At 35.2% G+C, this 19,085-nt stretch overlaps 1 protein-coding gene across 1 annotated transcript in view; it reads right to left on the bottom strand.

Moving 5' to 3' along the window:
- CCDC91 (coiled-coil domain containing 91) overlaps positions 1-19,085 on the bottom strand; it is a 322,822-nt gene that overhangs the window by 62,520 nt on the left and 241,217 nt on the right. The window contains exon 11 of the mRNA XM_034646529.1: positions 17,212-17,388. Coding sequence (XP_034502420.1) covers positions 17,212-17,388 — 177 coding nt within the window. The remainder of the gene's footprint in view (positions 1-17,211; positions 17,389-19,085) is intronic.

The following is a 19,085-nucleotide window of genomic DNA, read 5'->3' as shown; positions in this document are numbered from 1 at the left end:
CAGCGTATCTGGCATCTACTCACTAGATTGCCACCAGCTGAGAACCACTGCTGTAAGGTAAACAGTCTGGAAGGAAAAACATCCATTTGCATATATGTTATGATTTACCAAAATATATCAGTTAAGTTTCTCATCAAATCTTAAATATTTTTATTTAAAATACAGACAATAAAAAATAAGATCTATGTAAGAAATCATACCCAAAAGATCATACAGCTAGTTTTTAAATGTGGAAGAGTTCTATTATACTAATTTCTTAAAAAACCGAATGATTGGAATCAGTTTCTATACTATAACAATTAAACACGTCATGATGACTATCACTTAGGGCTAAAAGCTTATGCAACATTTTATTTTAGATTTTTAATTTCTCAGGGGCGCCTGGGTAGCACAGCGGTTAAGCGTCTGCCTTCGGCTCAGGGCGTGATCCCGGCGTTATGGGATGGAGCCCCACATTAGGCTCCTCTGCTATAAGCCTGCTTCTTCCTCTCCCACTCCTTCTGCTTGTGTTCCCTCTCTCGCTGGCTGTCTCTATCTCTGTCAAATAAATAAATAAAATCTTAAAAAAAAAAGATTTTTAATTTCTCCTTATTGCTTAGAAGTATAGTTATGTTTCAGTATCCATTAACCTACCATACATTTCAGTAATCATAGGATCATGAACTAATAAATGATCTGTGGTTGTCTGTTTTTTTGCAGTGTAATTTAGTTAAGGATTATAAAACACAGTTAAATTATTTACGGAACAAATTTCAGCAATCAACTCATTCTGGTTTGTGGGCTATAAACCATAGAATCAGAAATTCTCTGGGGCAACTGTGTGTTTTTTTTATATACAATGTATGCATATTTCATAATTATATATTATTTAAGATGTTGCACCTGGTTGTGAGAATGTACCTTAGAAAATGAGCTTTTGAATCATGAGTCAAGTCAAGCTGCCTTACAGCTGAAAAAAGTGAGACATCCATTCCTACACAAATTTGTGAGTTTAAACTACAGTTCCATCAATGCTTTTCAGGCATTGATGCAAATGCAAATAAAATGTCATTTCAAAATCTATTTACTGTGCAGTTGAGAAACTTTCACCTAACTTTCAATTGGAAATAATTAAATCTACACTGTAATGATACGCTAAATGTAAAATATTAATAGAATAACCTAATTCTATAAATGTTTCTCAAGTAATGAATATGCTCAATTAAAATCATATGCTCACTGACTGATACCAGTATTTGATAGTATCTACCTGCATTAGGCATTTTTAAAGATGAAATATGTAGAATCCCATATCAGCATTAATGAGTTTTGCAAGCATTTTTCATAATAGGGATATCTAACTTTGAGCCACATTAAGCAAAATGTTATCTTCCCCAAAGAGAATTCTATTGTCACTAGATTTATTATTAAAAAATATTATTGGGGCACCTGGATGGCTCAGTTGGTTAAGTGTTTCTTAGTTTTGGCTCAAGGTCATGATCTCAGGGTCCTGAGATCAAGCCCTGTGTCAAGCTCCGTGCTCAGTGGGGAGTCTGCTTGAGATTCTCTCCCTCTGCCCCCCCACTCATGTGCTCTAAAATAAATAATTATTATATTTTGAATTTCATCAGTAAAATTGTGAGGTTTTTCTTCTCTTGTTATGTAAGCAAGAATATTCTTGATTGAGCCTATTGTCCCATAAATCCTAAAATTATTACTATATGATCCTCTATAGCAAAAGCTTGCTGATCCCTGATTTAGGTCATGCTTCTGCAAGCTGACCATCTGGGCTGGGCTCAGCTGGACAATTCTTTTAATCTTGGCTGGGATCTTCCACATATGTGAAATCAACTGTTGGGGCTGATGTGGCTGTCACTACAGGGTGGCCTCAGGTGGGAAGGCTTGTTTCTCCTTCCTGTGGTCTCCCATTCTCCAGCAGCCTAGCTCAGAGATTTTTACCTAGCATCTGGACAGAGTTGCCAAAGAAAGAGGGAAAATATCTTCTGACGGTCCTATATTACTGTAGCCACATTATATTGGCCTGAGCAAATAAGCATTATGAATTGATTCCCAAATTCTTATCTAATTGTCTAAATATCATCTTCTTACTATATTCAAAGATATCAGGCCTTCTGTTATGTTTATCTTCTTGGAGACATATCTCGTGGACATATCTCCAAACTGGATTGGTTGTTCTCTAAGTCTGTTACATAACTGTGTATTCTGGATCTCCCTCTGGTATATTTCTGGAAATTCACTATATCTCTCTTAAACTGTAACTCCAGCTTTCTTGATACCATTGAATTCTTCTTTCTTGGTTTACACCGTTTTTTTGTTTGTTTGTTTGTTTTTAAAGATTTTATTTATTTGACAGAGAGAGAGAGCCAGCGAGAGAGGGAACACGAGCAGGGGGAGTGGGAGAGGAAGAAGCAGGCTCCCAGCGGAGGAGCCTGATGTGGGGCTCGATCTCAGAACTCCGGGATCATGCCCTGACCCAAAGGCAGATGCTTAACCGCTGTGCCACCCAGGCGCCCCATGTTTTGACAGAGCACCTCCTGCAGGAGTTTCCTGAGAAAAGGTACACGGGAAATAAAAGTTTGGTATTTCCTTTGTCTGAAAAATGACTTTATTCTACCCTCACACTTAATTTATAATTGGCTAAGTGTGGATTTCTAGCTTGGAAATTTCTGTAGTTTTAAAGATTTTTGAGAAGTCTGATTACATTCTGATGCCTCCTCAATGACGTAAGGTTTTCCTTCTATAAGAACTTTTGCAAATGTTCTTTATCCTCATTTCTTAAAAATTTCATGACAAACCTAATTATAGGTCTATCTAGAAACTCAGGTCTTACAATCTAGAAATTCATGTCCTTCAATTTGGAAGATTTGCTTTAATAATAATAATATGAAAACTATGTTATTTCTTGCATTGTATTTTCTGTTTTTCAAGAATCCTCTGATTCAGCCCGTGAACCTCCTAAACTGATTGGCTAATTTTCAACTCTTTTCCGTCCTACGTTCTGTTTTGTGTTTGTTTGTCTTTGTATTTTTACACCCTCGTCTCTGGAAGACTTCTACAACTTCTTTTTTTTCCTTAACTTTCTACTATATTTTAGATTTCTAATCTTTTATTTGACTGAAAAATAGCATCCTCTTCTGTTTCATAACATTAAACCTTCTCTTACCTTTAAGAACCTTAACGATAGTTTTTTTTTTTTTTAACTTTCCACACTTTACAGAATGTTTTTTCATGGAAGTTATCTGTTCATACTTGACTATTTGCTCATGTTTAAAGAGGAGAGCACTAAAATGCTGAGTAACATCTCTGCGCTTGCAGTTGTGGTTTATGGACTCTGATCTTAATAGCAGAGTAATCTGGCTGGGTTGTTTCCTTGGGGCAATTTCTGATACCAATATATTTAGGTCTTTTATCTTGGGCTGTCTAAATTCCTCAGAAAAGAATCTTCCAATTTCCTGTGTGGTTGTCAGTATTCTGAGAGCTGGGGTAGGAAAAATGGCTAAGGTTCTCCATAAGCAGCATGAAACTTTTCACCTTGCTCTCCTCCCAACCCCATGTCCACTTTGCTTTGGTGATCCCTGGTCTAGAGAGCCTACATTTTATTTTATTTTTTTCCAGAGAATTAACCCCAGTTTTCTTTCAGAAGTGGAAGAAATGCGTGGGGGCTTATTAAATAGACTCTCCAACTTTCCTTCTAGTTGAGTCCTTACCCTCATTCCCACCTCCAGAAATTTCCAGTCCAACAAACAAGTAAGCCTTTAGGACTTTCTACGATATATATTGACCTTCTCAGTTTGTAGTGTAGGGTTCCATTTCACTAGAGTTTTTATTTCAGTGGAGTGTTAGAAAGGAGTGGATAAAAACAAGTATTCTGTCTGCTCTTTTTAACAAGATATGTGTTAGGAAAAAGGTATTAAACTTTTTATTTTGAGATGATTTTAGATTTACAGAAACTTGCAAAGGTAGCTCAAGAGTTCTCATGTTGTGATGGGCACTGGGTGTTATATGTAACTAATGACGTACTATACAGTGGCTGACTGAACATAAAAAAAAAGAGTTCTCATACGCATTTCATCCAACTTCTCCTAACAGTAACAACTTACACAATTATGGTACATTCATCAAGGTAAGAAATCAACATCAGACAATAAGAATAAATAGATTACAGATTTTATTTGTATTTCACCAGCTTTTCCACTAATGTCTTTCTTCTGTACCAGGATTAATCCAGAGTAAAATGTTGCATTTAGACACCGTATCTCATTAGTCTCCTCTAATTTCTGACAGTTTCGCAGTCTTTCCTTTAGGACATTGACACTTTTGAAGGGCACTTTTCAGGTATTTTAAAGAAATCTGGATTTATCTCTTTTTTATCATGATTAGACTGGGGTTATGATTTGGGGGAAGAATACCATAGAGATGAAGCATGCTTCTCATTATATTGTATCAGGGGAATATGGCCTTAAACATAATTTATCGCTGGCTGTGTTAACCTTGATCATTTGGTTAACATGGTATCTGCCAGGTTTCTCTGGCTATAAAATTAACATTTTTTTCCCTTTCTATAATTTATTCAATTAGACTTGAACAATTAAGTCCAGCCAATGCTCAAGAAGAGGTGAATTAAGTTTCATCCACTGGAAAAGAGTATGTATCTACATTTATTTTTAGAGATACATGAATAGTTTTAGACTCTAGTTTCTTCTATAGCCATAGAATTGTTCTGCATTTCTAATTCTTCTTGCTCCAACTCTGGAATTTATAATTTTCTTGATAAGTTTCATCTCATCTAAGCTTTACACCTGACTGGTAGTAAGTCATTTATACTGCTTGTATCATGTTTAAAATTTGTATTGCATCTATTTTAGGCCACTTTATTCATCCTCCAACAATGTTTATTAATAACATCTTTATCAATCTTGTCAAAGGTTTGTGAATTTTATGTCTTTTAAGAAATGATAATATTTTGAAACCTTCCAATTTACGCTATAAATTTGTCATAAACTTTATTATTTCTTTCTATTTTCTTTGGATTATCCTATTCTTTCTTTTCGAACTGTATTAGTAAATTGGGTGTTAGCCCATTCTTTTCCAGTCTTTTCTATTTTCTAATATATGTATTTAAGACTATGATTTTCCTTTGAAGAATCACTTAGATGTTTCTCACAATTTTAAGTAAATATTTTAATAATGACTATATTATTTTTCCTTTGTGTTTAGCTTTAAAAAAATTTACACATATTAAAATGCATAAACCTTAAGTATGTACAGCTCAATGGATTTTCACATACATATACACCCATTCATCTACTACCCAGATCAAGATAAAGAACACCTATATACTACAGAAAGTTCTCTCATGCTTTTGCCCACCAGAGATAACCACTATTACAATTTCTATCAAATGCCTCAGCCCGATATGCTTTGTCATCTAGATCATTCTTTCTCACACTGGAGCAATTTATTCATTTGACACATTCCCTAGTTCACTGTAAGGTTCCTGAACATAATGGCCAAGTTTCATTCAGGTTTGTAATCTCTGCAAAAACTACCACTTGTCATGCAAGTATTTGCTATGCAGTTCCCTGGATATGTCATGCTCTCTCTGGTTGAAGTCATGTCCCCTTAGGCTCCTCCTGTGATGATCAAATGTACTCCTTCTGCACAACTCAGTTTGAGCATCGTCATCTGTAGCCTTCCCTAAAATGCTTAGACCTTCAGCATCTTCTCACAGGGTGGTGAGTTTAGCACCCCTTGTATGTACTCAAAGAGTACCCTATGTTTTATATCTCAAAGCACTCCATAGCTCACAGTTGTATAACTGCTTTACTTATCTTACCAAGTTGAGATCTCTTTGAAATCAGGGATTATATTTATTACAGTTCATATTCTTTATGACTAGAACTCTAATACAGTATCTGGTACAGAGTATAGATGCATAATTCATCTTCGATAAATAAGTGAATTTGTTTCCCCAATGCCAAGAAAATCTACTGAAGGGTAGGGATTTTAACTTATATTTGTGTTCCCCAGAGCACCTGTATGGTGGGTACACTCTAGGCTAAAGCTTCCCAAACTTTCTCAGTTCACAGCCTCAATAATTTTTCTATGGTGCCCTCCAGGCCAAAAGAAATACCTAATTGCTTCATTTACTAACTAGTTAGGTCATAACATAGCAGCCATTTGGAAAGATGATACACAAAAATTGAAATACAACTACTTTAATTTCATCTTTAACCTAAATTACTTATTAATGAGAATTCTGTACTTAGCAAGAATTGCGTAGCTCCTTAAATCTTGGCACAAGATCAGACAGTGACACTCTCATTTCCTGTTCCACGTGGATATCTGCATGGTACCTGCTTTTTATCACAGCAACCCCCAAACCTAACTTCACTATGATATGATGTACTAGAAAGGAATGGAAGACAAATTAGTATTCTCAACCTAGTAGTTTACCTGGTTTCCGAAAGATCCTAAGTATCTGTGCCTTGCCCTCTAATATTTAAAATATCCTGCAGCACCCTTGTAAGTTCACTGAGCATCCCAGGGCAGCTCGGTGCAGTTTGGAAACTACTGCCTTACGTAATCACATGAAACATCCATTTACTCATTGCTTATTATTCTTAGCACTCTGCTAGGCGTTAAAATGACAAAGGTGGTTAAGATGGTTGTAATAATAATGATAATAATAGTAATACTAACATATCAAAACACCAGCAGCCATCTGCGCACCACCACCACATACTATGCTCCAGACACTACACTAAGTAAGCAAATGAATTTCAGCTGGGTCAATAAAACTCAGTAATGACACTTAAAATTAGAGATTCTGGGACCTAACAGAGATCTGTGTGAAAGACACAGCAGAGTTAAGCAAAATATAATATAGAAAGTACTAAACTAAAATTACAAAAGCAGTGATAATCTGGTGTTTAAAGTTAACAAAACAGTGATGTGTATTTCCATTTCATCCCCAGAACCAGTTTGAGAGGCAGGTATGCACAGCTATATACTTAAGTTACATGTTTAAAAAACTGCAATATAAATACTGTAAAAGGGGTTTTACAGTAATTATTTCTAAGAGGGCATTTTCAATGACTGTAAGAATGGCCGATTTTTGGAATGTTAGTAACTAGTTATAAATCTGTGGAGTTGGAAACTGCCGTGTACCTATAATGAAACAAAAACAGAAACTGAGATCCCTAAACCAAAAAAATGACAGTAGAAATTATATTTTCAATACATACATCTTTCAGTCTTCCACCTACTCCAATCTTCACAATCCTGGATAAAAATGATACCTTTTTTTGATAGATAACTTGGATTTGATAGCTTTATATTGCACTGAGCTAATTTTTTTACCTACTTCTTCTAACATGCCCCCCTCAATTAAATAGAAAAAAGCCCTCATTTTATGACAGTCCTTCAAATAGGTGAAGAATGCTACCATATCTTTTATTTTTCTTTTCTCTGAATACTCCAATTCTTTCTACAGTTCTGACAATGTTTCCTGCTTTGTTACTGGTCTGCCCACAATACTTTTTTACATTTATAGTTTCTAAAGTTGTTTCACAAATCTCAGTTTTCATTTTAAAACTTTTCCAAGGGCTTCACAACAACTCTGTAAAGCAGGTATCATTAATCCCACTTTACAGATCTGAAAATGGAGCCTCATACATTTTTAAAAAGTGGTCAAGGTTATGTCAATACAAGCTAGGATTCACATCTAACCCCACCTACTTCTTAGCATATTTATTTTCATAATAAATTATTCTTTTGATCACGGGTAACAGAAAATTCACAAACTGACTTAAAAAAGAATCTGTAGGGGCGCCTGGGTGGCACAGCGGTTAAGCGTCTGCCTTCGGCTCAGGGCGTGATCCCGGCGTTATGGGATCGAGCCCCACATCAGGCTCTTCCTCTATGAGCCTGCTTCTTCCTCTCCCACTCCCCCTGCTTGTGTTCCCTCTCTCGCTGGCTGTCTCTATCTCTGTCGAATAAATACATTAAAAAAAATCTTTAAAAAAAAATAAAAATAAAAAAGAATCTGTAGCCTCACATGAAAGAACATGAAAGAACTAAGGGTAAGCTTCCAGTAGGATTCAAGCAATGTGATCAAGGATGCAAATATCTCCATCTCCAGTTCTTAGCTCTGCCTTTGGTTTAGGATCCATTTTCACAAAAGTTCTACACATATGGCCCCAAGACGGTTATTAACAGTTCCGAGGATTTTCCCATTTTCTTACTGTGAATAACAGTGTTTATGTACCTGAGGAGGCAAATTCCAAAATGGAACCTTATAGCCTTGACTCAGAAAATGTGTGAATTCTTAGAACCTGCTAACATAGGGGTAGGACATAATCGTTATTAGCCTGAATAAAGAAGGGTTTATGCCTAAACGAGAAAGTAGGTTAAATCTCACCTAAACTACATGGCTAAGAGATATAAAGTATCACTTTGGGAAGAGAGAAACAGGTGCTGAGGAGACACCAATAAATGTTTGAGATGATCCCCTTCGGATTTGGAAATATCTCTCTTAAAACATGGATATGGAAATGAATGTGATGCTTCCATCAGACCAGTGAAAGAGAGTATACTACTTTACCTAAAAATTCTATTTGGACTCATGCATCCACTCATCACCTTACTGCAAATCTATACTCAGTTTGGCACCCAACAGACAATCTGATTAATATATGTTTTTAATGAATGATAACACCCAAAGTACTATTTTTGGTGATGCTACTTTTGGTAAAATGTACCACTTAAAAGCAACCGAAACTCTGAAAGAGCCAAACTGTGTTGACGGAGATCAAGTGCATTTTTTAAAGATTAATGTGTCTCCTTAAAACAGTGCTGGTCCTGTATCATCTATAACCTACTGCAGTTTTCAAGACTCAGCTCCTATTTTTGCAGTACTTAAATCTAGTGGAGAAAACAGAGAAACAGATCCTTCAAATATAATACTTCCGGGCAATGGTATAGTTATATACTGAATGCCAAAGAAGAAGAAAGAACACTTGATTTAATCTAAGAAATGTAAAAAGAAGTTTTTTGGAGTAAAAAAAAAAAAAGCTAAGTTATTAAATAAGAGTGGGTTTTGCAAGTTAGGAAAGTGATGGTATCCTAGGATGAGGGCACCGTATGACTAAAGGCCCAATCCCATTAAATAATATGATATGCGTACCAACAGTTTGGTACTAAAAGCATGAAATGTGCAGTAGAATGGCAGAAGATGAACTGAATAGGTAGGGACCAGGTCACTGAAAGTTTATATTTCATGTTCTGAAAGATTTATAGTTCATGATCAGCAGCTTGAATGCTATCCTATAGGCTAAGAGGAGGCACTGAAGAATTTAAAGTTCATTCACTTTTTATTCCAGATTGAAAGGGGACAAAACTGAAGCCAAGAAATAGATATAGGAGGTCAAGGTAAACAATCAGAACCGCAATGAAGTCAGCGATAAGCAGGCCGGAGGTGTGCGCATGCTTAAGGATTACATCAGGTAAAATGGAAAGGTTTTAATGACTAAAAAGATATCAAAATGGGGATGAGAGAGGGAAAGTTTAGGAAAATCTCCAGTCGTCTGGACTAGGCAACTTGGTAGATAGTTATCTCACTGAATGAAAATAGGAACCATGACAGGAGGGAAAGGTCTTGAGAGATGAGAAGGTAACTGATGCACTATTTGTTACTTGTCCCCAAGTGCAATAATTTTGACAAAAATGTAATTAAGATTTTACCTTTAATTACTAGATGGCTATCAAAGTTTTATAAATAAAAATTTTAAACCAAACTAATGAATCAAAACTAAGTTTAAGTCAATACAGAAAAATTATTTCAGTGTTGTGAAATTATCTGGCCTGCTAAGCTAAAATAGAAATGCTATTTCCTTTTTTAAAAGAAGGGTCAGGTGGCAATGCTGAATTTCTTAAAGAAAATTTAACCACTGATTGTAATGTCTGTGGCTTTGGGGGAAACATAACCCCAAATTACAGTGGCTGTGGTTATAAACTATTATGAAGAGCTTCCAACGTCAGACATAGTTTAAGTGTCTGTATGCCCTGGAGTCCTTTTACAGGACTTTGCTAGAACAGCAAAATTAATGACTCTCTTCTTTTTGCCCATTTTGGTGTCAATAACAAATGTACTTTCCTTTCGTTAACAACGATTTTCAAGAGACACGGAATTAATTTAATATGAAAACCAAAAAAGTCAGAGTCAACTTTCTTCTGAATATTTCAGAAAAAAAAATGCACAAATCTACAATGCACACTCTGTCTTAATTTACAATGAAAGCCAAACAAAATGATCTCTCAAATCAATTTGGAGCAATATGTGCCCCAATCCTTAGGAATTGTGTTTTCTATCACAGTTTAACATTTATCTCTTCAGTTAACGTCAGTATTAACCCAGAGAAGCTCTACAGGTAAATTATAAAGCCAAAGCTGTTTGTCTTCCTTACTTTTGTCAGAGTAATTTTAGTTACCTAAGTTTACACTGTTTTTCACTTTGCCACACATCTTTTCCTTATTTCTAGTGTGACTTAGTGGACAAAAATGCTAATTGCTATTATTCTAAGTTTTATTTCCAGAATCCTTTTAATTAAATTTGAGGGCTACGAAGTGACCTAAATCTTCGAATTAAAAAGATAGCTTCCAAGCTTTTATAACATCAGTCGTTTCAGTCCGTACTCAGTTTGTATTTCCCTGGCCATCAGTTCTTCAGGCTGGATGAATCACAACCGGCTGCTAACGAACGAGGGCACAGAATGAGTGCTGACATCTGAAATCAGACAGGAGGTGGGCAGAAGATGGCAGGAGCTGCTGTTTAGACGCATGACCCTGAGCTTTCTAGAAAACGTAGATGAGGCTTTGGCCACTTGATCTGGGTAGCAGTGTGAAACAGAAAGTACCAGTGACTTGAACACGTTCACAATATCATCTGAAATACAACCATCGTAAGTATGAGACTATTTCCACTGTTACACAGTTAATCTGAAGTGGTCATATTTTTTCTAGGTAGAAGTTGGTTAAGTTTGGTGAGAGAATGTCATGTAGAGTCCTGCCCATCCTGAAAATTTTTGTTTTTCGTGTACTTGGCTTTGACACCATCTCTATGGTTATCAATCCCAAGTTTTGATCTCTAGTCCTGACAATACACCTGAACTCCGGACACACATTTCTAGCTGGCTACTCAACATTTCCTCTAGGATTATGAATAGGCACCTCAAACTTAATATGCACAAATTACATTATTTATCCCTATGAAACGCAACCCTCTTCACCATCTCAAATTGCCATCCAGCCAAGAATTTATTCTGGTAGTTATTTGTTTAAAAAATAAAACAGCTTTATTAAAGTAGTATTTACAGACAATAAGATTCATCACTATAAAATATATAATTTGGTTAAGTTTTGTCAAATGTAATCACCATGATTATGATTAAAAGATTTCTATCACTTTCAAAAAGTACTCCCCTCACAACTACTGATCTCTTTACTCTTAAATCAGTTTTGCCTTCTTCAAAATTTCGTACGAGTAGAATCCTAACATGTAAATTTTTTGAGTCTGGCTTCTTCCCTAATTTCCTTATCTAAATAAAACCTCTACCACCCATTCTCAGTCAAACACATAACCCTTCCACACCCCATATCACTACATGGAGTTGCCTTGTACGCTGTAAGTCTTTTTCAACTTGAATGTAAGTTCCATGAGTGCCGAGGAACCTTGTCTATCTTCTTTGACGCTCTGTGCCCAGAACTTCCAACAGAGCCGATGCATGGTAGATACTCAATAAATATTACTGAATAAATAAAGAAATGAAAATAGGCCCTTTGAGTTTTTGCTATTGAAATTACCTATACATTAAATGATCAATGAGATAAGTGTGTGCCTTATGCTACGCTGAGAACATTGGGAGGGGGAACAGTGTAGGGGTGAGTTGCAAGCCCTCTGCAGTAACGCCATCTGATTTTGAATACAGCCTGTTGTCTCTTCTAAGGAGTTACTATGGCCTTGAGCAAGTTACATAATCTCCCTAAGCTTTAATTTCTACATTTATAAAAATGGAGATAATCGTTTCTGCCTCTTGTGAGTATTAAATGAGATAACACATGAAAAAATGAGGAGAAAACTGCCTGGTACTTCTAAGTTACGAATTTAATGAGAGCCAATAGTGTCAGAGTTATTGCCGTCCCCACCACCACTGCTACTACTACTGTTACTATTTCCCACAGCCAAAGTTGAAGAAAAACTTCCATAAAAATAGGTTTTTAGCTAGCAACCTAAAATACTTATAGAGAATAAAGCCAGTTAAGTGAAACTTAAACATAGAGAACTATTATTGTTTTCTGTTAATGTTAAAAGAAACAATAAAACTGTCAACTTTTGTAATATCTAATATTCCAGGTATTTTCCTAAAAGTAGTAACAAGAACATTAAATGAAATCTAAAACGCACAATTAAAATCCTGTGATTATAAGGGTATGAACAAGTTCAATAGGCAAAATTTTACATTCCTAACACTAGTAGCCTAGAAGTAATGTCTATTTATAAATTATATTTCTGGTGCTGCAACTTAGGTAATTTAGGAAAATTAATTAACTTCAAGGAATTTTTTTACAAACCAAACTGTAGTACTTCATTATTTTTCCCAATTTGCCTTTCTATGGAATTAATATTGATTAATTCATGAAATGATGTCTATATATTTACTTGAGAATTTTGGATGAAAACAATTAAGTCTTAAAAGTCATCTTCCTGAATTAATTGTATGAAAGTTTGGATCCTGACATTTAAGGACAATGACTAGTTTTCTGCAACCCATTCTATAAGCTGCATATTAGGCTAGGGCCTCCAGAACATAAACATGATTGAGACACGAAGTTCTCAGGTCAGTGGGAAGGTCAGTCAAATAAGTAGGTGTTTGAATTTGATATATGGTGTAAGAGAATTATAAACTACAAGATAAGAGGTTAGGGCCTTTTCCCATCCAAAAAACGATAAGTACTCTCTGAGTGTAGGTAGTAGTAGGAAGGAAAATAACTATACACCCATGTATCTGTAATCTTGCTTTTACAGCAAGGGGGGGCACTTTAAAAAACAGAGCAGTTCTTTAACAATTTCTAGTGCTGGTTTCTGAGGAGCGTACATACACATAATGTATGAGTTGAGGAGGCTTATAAATCTCGAGAAATGATCTCCTTTCATTCTTTTAACATATTTGTAATAGCAGAATTGTCCTTGCTAAGTCCAACATCAACATATCTTCCACTGACTGCTTTGGTTTTCCTGTACATGAGCCATACCTTCCTGTTTCTTTGCATATCTCCTACTATTGACAAAAATGGACATTAAAATAATATAATATAGCAACTCTAGAGATCAGATCTCTTCAGCTCCCAGGCATTATTGTTATTGCTGTTATTTGTCTAGAAACTTCTCTGACCTAATTCTGCAAAGTCTGTATTTCTTGTCACGTTTAGCCACTGTGGTCTCTGCTGGGTTAGCTCAGTGGTCAGCAAATAATTAGACAGTGCATTCCTTAAATACCTTGAATTAGATAAGTGATCCATCATTCGCCAAGGGAGTATGTGTGCTGCGTTACACCTTTAACACTGCCAGTTTACCACTCTGCCTTAGCCTTCACTTTTTGCTTGAATAGAATCAAAGTCAGTCAGTGGTGAGAGATTAGGGTCTTCTCAGGTCTTTCTTGGGCAGATGCACAATCTTGTACATGTGTATGACCTTCAAGAAATCCAGGATTATTTTTAAAAGTCAGAGCTTTTCAAAGCCACCTATAATAATCACATTTCCCAAATTTCCCTTCTAAGTTTTCTGGCCAGGCTCTTGTTTGACCAAGTGGTATTACTGTCTCAGGTAGAGGTTAAACAATTGCCACTTATTGTTTCTGACAAACATTATGAGGATAGGGCTTTCTCACTAAGCAAGCTGTAACCAAATGGGGACTTCCTGGGAAGCTACCAGATAGGTCAACCAGTAATAATTCCCTCGAGACAGGTTTTTTTGTGGAGCTCCTAATTTAGTCTGCCCCCTTCCAGTGGCTTCTACATTGCTGGTTTTCATAGCTACCATGGTTGTGAAGCTACTACTTTTTAAAGCTACTATGGAACCACGGAGAAGGGGGTGGGAGTAAAAAGCAAGTTAAAAATCTACAAAGCTTGCTGTTCTTAGTGAGCTTTAACTATTTTGGCTGAATAAATACTCCTTGGCTTGTTGAAACCTTTGGTTAATATCCAGAGTTCTGAAAAAGTTGATTTTGACAATTTTTGCAAGTGTTATCATTCTCTTTATGGAGAAGCTAATTGGCAGACATCTTTAGTCTGCAAATTAGAGAATATCAATATTTGCCCAATTGCTTTTTGGTACATTAAATTTACAAGTTTAAATATTTAATCTACCTGAAATTCATTTTAGTGTATGAAGCCCAGAAAGAAATGCGCAGCCAGTTACAATTATTTTCAATCTTTTCTGGGTTAATTAGTAAGATACTTTTGAGAATCTAATAAAAACTATGGACCATTTCTGCAGAAAAATCTGCACATATACATAGTTTTGCATAATTTCATAAATTCACAGACTGTATGGGTCCCCTTCCAGGCAACTCAGACTAAAACCCATGATTTGCTACAGTAACTTATCCTACCTAATTTGTAACATCATCTTCATAGATCTGTGAATTACAGAAAATTTTATGTCCTTCTGTATTCCATCCTAATCCATTGGTCTGTCTGTTCTGTATCCGTAACAGTACCATACAGTTTTAATTACACCAGTCATCTTTCTGCTGCAGAGCCTTTGTACTTGTTATTCCTCTGCCTAAAACATTCTTCTCCCAACTATCCACAAAGTAAACTCCTCACTTCAATGCAGACCTCAGTTCAAATGCTGACTCCTTAGAGTCCTTTCCTGACTACCTTATTTATATATTGGTTCCCTGGCTCTCCAGACCTTATACAGATTCATTTTAATCATGACACTGATCACTATTTCACTATGTTATACCTTTAATACTGTCCTGTCAGTCTTTTTCACAAGAAGGCAGGCGAGTTTTTGGTTTTTTTCTTATTACTCTATCACCAGAAGTAAGTACAGTCCTTGGAACATACCAGGCAGTCACTTCAATCACTAATGTGAAAGACTAAGAGTAAGTTTGACCATGTCAATTTGTTTGCTTACCCTACTGGCCTAAATAAACAAAAGAGATATGAACTTCATATGGCTCCCAAGAGAAGTAAGTAGTTTGTCAATTTTCTAGACTAGGACTATGAAGCTGTAAGGGGCGAATGCAATGACAACTGTTTGGTTGTAGTTTCTCACTATAACTACATGAAAATGAAAGCTATTTAAGAAGACTGAACATTTGACATTACCACCTCACATGTGAAAACCTGAGAGTTAACTGGACACATTGTTCTTTCTGCTATATATGTACTCTGTTCAATTTTCTTAGCCACAAAGCAGTTAAATTCACATATACACACATACCACACCCACATTCTCTCTTTCTCACATGCACCTAAAATATGCAAACACTTGAAAGAAAATAAATACAGTGCATTTACTCATGACATGTTGGATTATCTTCACAGTACTCCGTGGCAAACAAATGTTAAAGTATATCATATACTGTAGTGTTTTCTATAGACAAGAATGCTCCTGACAAACCAGCAGAGAAGTACACCCTTTATGATATATACTTTTCTGTTTGAGTGATGAACATGTGCTGATTTATGCATGCACTCCTGCCCGATTTCATGGTGACTAATAGCCCACATCTATGTGAGGTTAGAGGAGTGGTCTGTGGTCACAAAAAGTTTTAAGTAAACTCTCCCAAATCAGAACTTAACCAAAGATCTTGACCTTACTAGCATAGAATTCCAACCAACTAAACTGACAATTAAACATCTTATATACAATATGTGCTCAATATGTATTTGATGATACTAACAACAGAAGAATTAGAATGTAATCATTACATTCTAATAGAAAAAAGCAAGGAAATAAAAGAATAAAACCTGTCACTACACTACTGCTTTCTTACCACAAATACTACCTAAAGATCTGTTTAATTTTTATAACAAATGAGTAACTATGTGCTCAAGAATAAATTTAAATGATATTTTATGGGGCGCCTGGGTGGCTCAGTCATTAAGCATCTGCCTTCGGCTCAGGGTGTGATCCCAGGGTCCTGGGATCAAGCCCTGCATCGGGCTCCCTGCTCTGCTGGGAACCTGCTTCTTCCTCTCCCACTCCCCCTGCTTGTATTCCCTCTCCTGCTGGCTGTCTCTCTATCAAATAAATAAAAAATCTTTAAAAAAAAAGAATAAATTTAAATGACATTTTTAAAAAAGTGTATAATATTTATCCTGGATATTAAAAGCACTGACTTTTTTAGGGCTTCATTAAGATTAGCTAATGAATTATAAGAAAATCTTCTAGGTTGTTTCATAAATGTTAGCCATTTTAGCTACATTTATAATGTGTGGTTGAATAAACAATGGTAGCATATATAACACTGTGATCATGGAAAGCAAAGACTTCTATAAATGTTATTTTTTGCTTTTATACCTGTTTAAGGGAAGATTTATTCAGGTATCTCACTGCCTATGTAACAAAAAGACTAAAAACATGGAAAATAGAGCCATGCAAATTTAATTATGGAAAATGAAAGTACTGTAGTTTTTAACTGTTCAGATAAGTAGACAAAAGTTATTTTTTATGTAGGCCATACTCGTTGATACGTATTTCCTTTTATGAAACCACGGGGATTATCTGTGAGGTCCTGTTAATTATCAGTATCAACTACAGATCTACAGACACATAAATTAGACATAATTAATAGAATCAAACTGTTTTCTACCTATATTTATTATTTCGTATTGATTACGTGTGTATGTATTTGTGAAAAAAGAAAAAAAAATTAAACCAGAGGTTTACGTAGTTGCAATAACTAAACGTAAGTTTGGATTTTGACTTTTTAAAAAATGATAGAGGTTCGGATTTTCAATATCAGAAAGCAGAAGTACACTGATATATTAAAAATTATTCATTTAAAATATTATTAAAGGCAAAATAACACTGATACGTCCACTAAGGTGATTTTAAGATAAAATAATAATAGGGAAACTTCATTTTGAGAAAAATAAGGAAAAAGAAAGTCCTTACAAAGAGTTAATTTTACTAACCTGACTTATTTTTCTTTGCTCTCGTATAGCTTTTTGAATTGCCTGAGATACTTTTTCTTGATCTTTTGCATGCTCAGTCTTCCATAACTCCCTTTCTTCAGCATGGGCTTTTTCCAAATTTTTCCTTTCTTCTTCTATGGCTTTTAAAACTGCATCCTTCATTGCTTCTTTCTCAAGCTTCAAAACAAATAACGACTCAAATGAAAATATCTGAATGACTGACTGCATAAGTTCTTGAATAAGACAGACTTGGGTTAACCTAAAAGGTACAAAACTTGAATTCTATAGGGTTTAGACACTGTTGTTTTTATGCATACTTAATAACTGGTGTAAAATCAGATCAATTACTTGTTTTTGTACAAATATTCATACATTATTTCCAAGGTACATATAAACTTCACAGAAACTAAGCCTTAGCTTAAAGTAGCAGTTTTCAAATGATTTGGTCTTAGAATCTCTCTACACTCTTAAAAATTATGGAGTACTTCAAAAAGCTTTTTTTTGTTGGTTATTCATATTAAGATTACTGTATTAGAAACTCAAATCAAGACAAAATAAAAATTATCATTTTATATTAATATTAAATGAACTATATATTAATGAATAATACCTTTAATGAAAAATAACTATATTTTCCAAAATGAAGAAGTGAGAAGAATATCTGTGGACCTTCTTAATATTTGACTTAATAGAAGACAGCTGGGTTCTCATATCTACCTTCTGTATTAAATCTGTAGTATGGCTTTTGGTTTAAGTACATAAGGAAAACTCAGTCTCACACTGATAATGCAGTAGAAAAGGGAAGAGTACTAGTAGCCAGTTTAGATCTTTGGTAGATATTGGTGATTTCATACCAAACTTACAAGGAATAGTTCTAAAGGGTAGTCACAATAAGGAAAATCACATAGTGGCAATTAAATTTTTGTATTCTGCTACATTTTCTTTTCTTGCACTTTATATGAGTCCTTTATCAATGCATGAATTTCTTAAGCATTTTTATTTGGAAAATATTGATTCAGTAAATTATGCATCTCCTCTAGATGTTGACACATTTCATCATATCATAACAAAAATGAAGGTCACATTTGTTAATATCACCATCAATCTCATCAGAAAAGTCTTTTAAGTATCTGAAAGCAGATACAAATTTTCCAAAATTCTAATTTTGTTTTAAAGCTCAACTTTTATCATTGGCAACAAAAACTGTTAGTTTTCTGGAGATGCTGGGCTCACTCTGTTTACTTTGGAGAAAACATCTGCCAAGTACTAAAGTCTGCATAACCCTTGTTATTCAGTAAAACGGTTTTCCATGAAAACTGTCGACTTCGGTTGCAACTCAAACACAAGAATTTCTCTCAAGAAAACCATCATACTTTGGGATACAGAAGAGTCCATGGTCCTCCCACTTTTGATGCCCACCCTTAACACTCTTCTCTTTCTTCCAGCTAGCCAAATTTGAGACAGGTTATCAAAGTGAGTTACCATTTTCTGAACTCCGCTTTTACTCTACAATTCTTCTCTGAAACTACTCTCTTACTGTGCTTACCAATGCTTTCCATTTTGTTAAATCCAAATAACATGTTTGTTTGTTTTTTTTTTAAATCCCTATTTTTCTTGATGTCAAAGTGACCTTCTACATAGTTGACTATTTCTGTTTTCCTTTTCTTGGTTTGCGTAACAGCATGCTGCTTTTATTTCTACTTATATGGCTGACTCTGTTCAGTTCTTTGTAACTTCCTTCTTTCCCTGGATTTTAAATTTTGGAGTTCTTTCAGGGCTCATGCCTTGTACCACTTGTTACAGTATACTCTCCTGTGAGGTGATTATACATAACAATAGTTTCCACGGTAACCATTACCATCTGTCTGCTAAAA

The sequence above is a fragment of the Ailuropoda melanoleuca genome, chromosome 16, assembly GCF_002007445.2.
Source record: "Ailuropoda melanoleuca isolate Jingjing chromosome 16, ASM200744v2, whole genome shotgun sequence".
NCBI classification, from domain to species: Eukaryota; Metazoa; Chordata; class Mammalia; order Carnivora; family Ursidae; genus Ailuropoda; species Ailuropoda melanoleuca.
The sequence above is the reverse complement of the archived record's forward strand: the minus strand, read 5'-3'. Positions and strand labels throughout refer to the sequence as shown.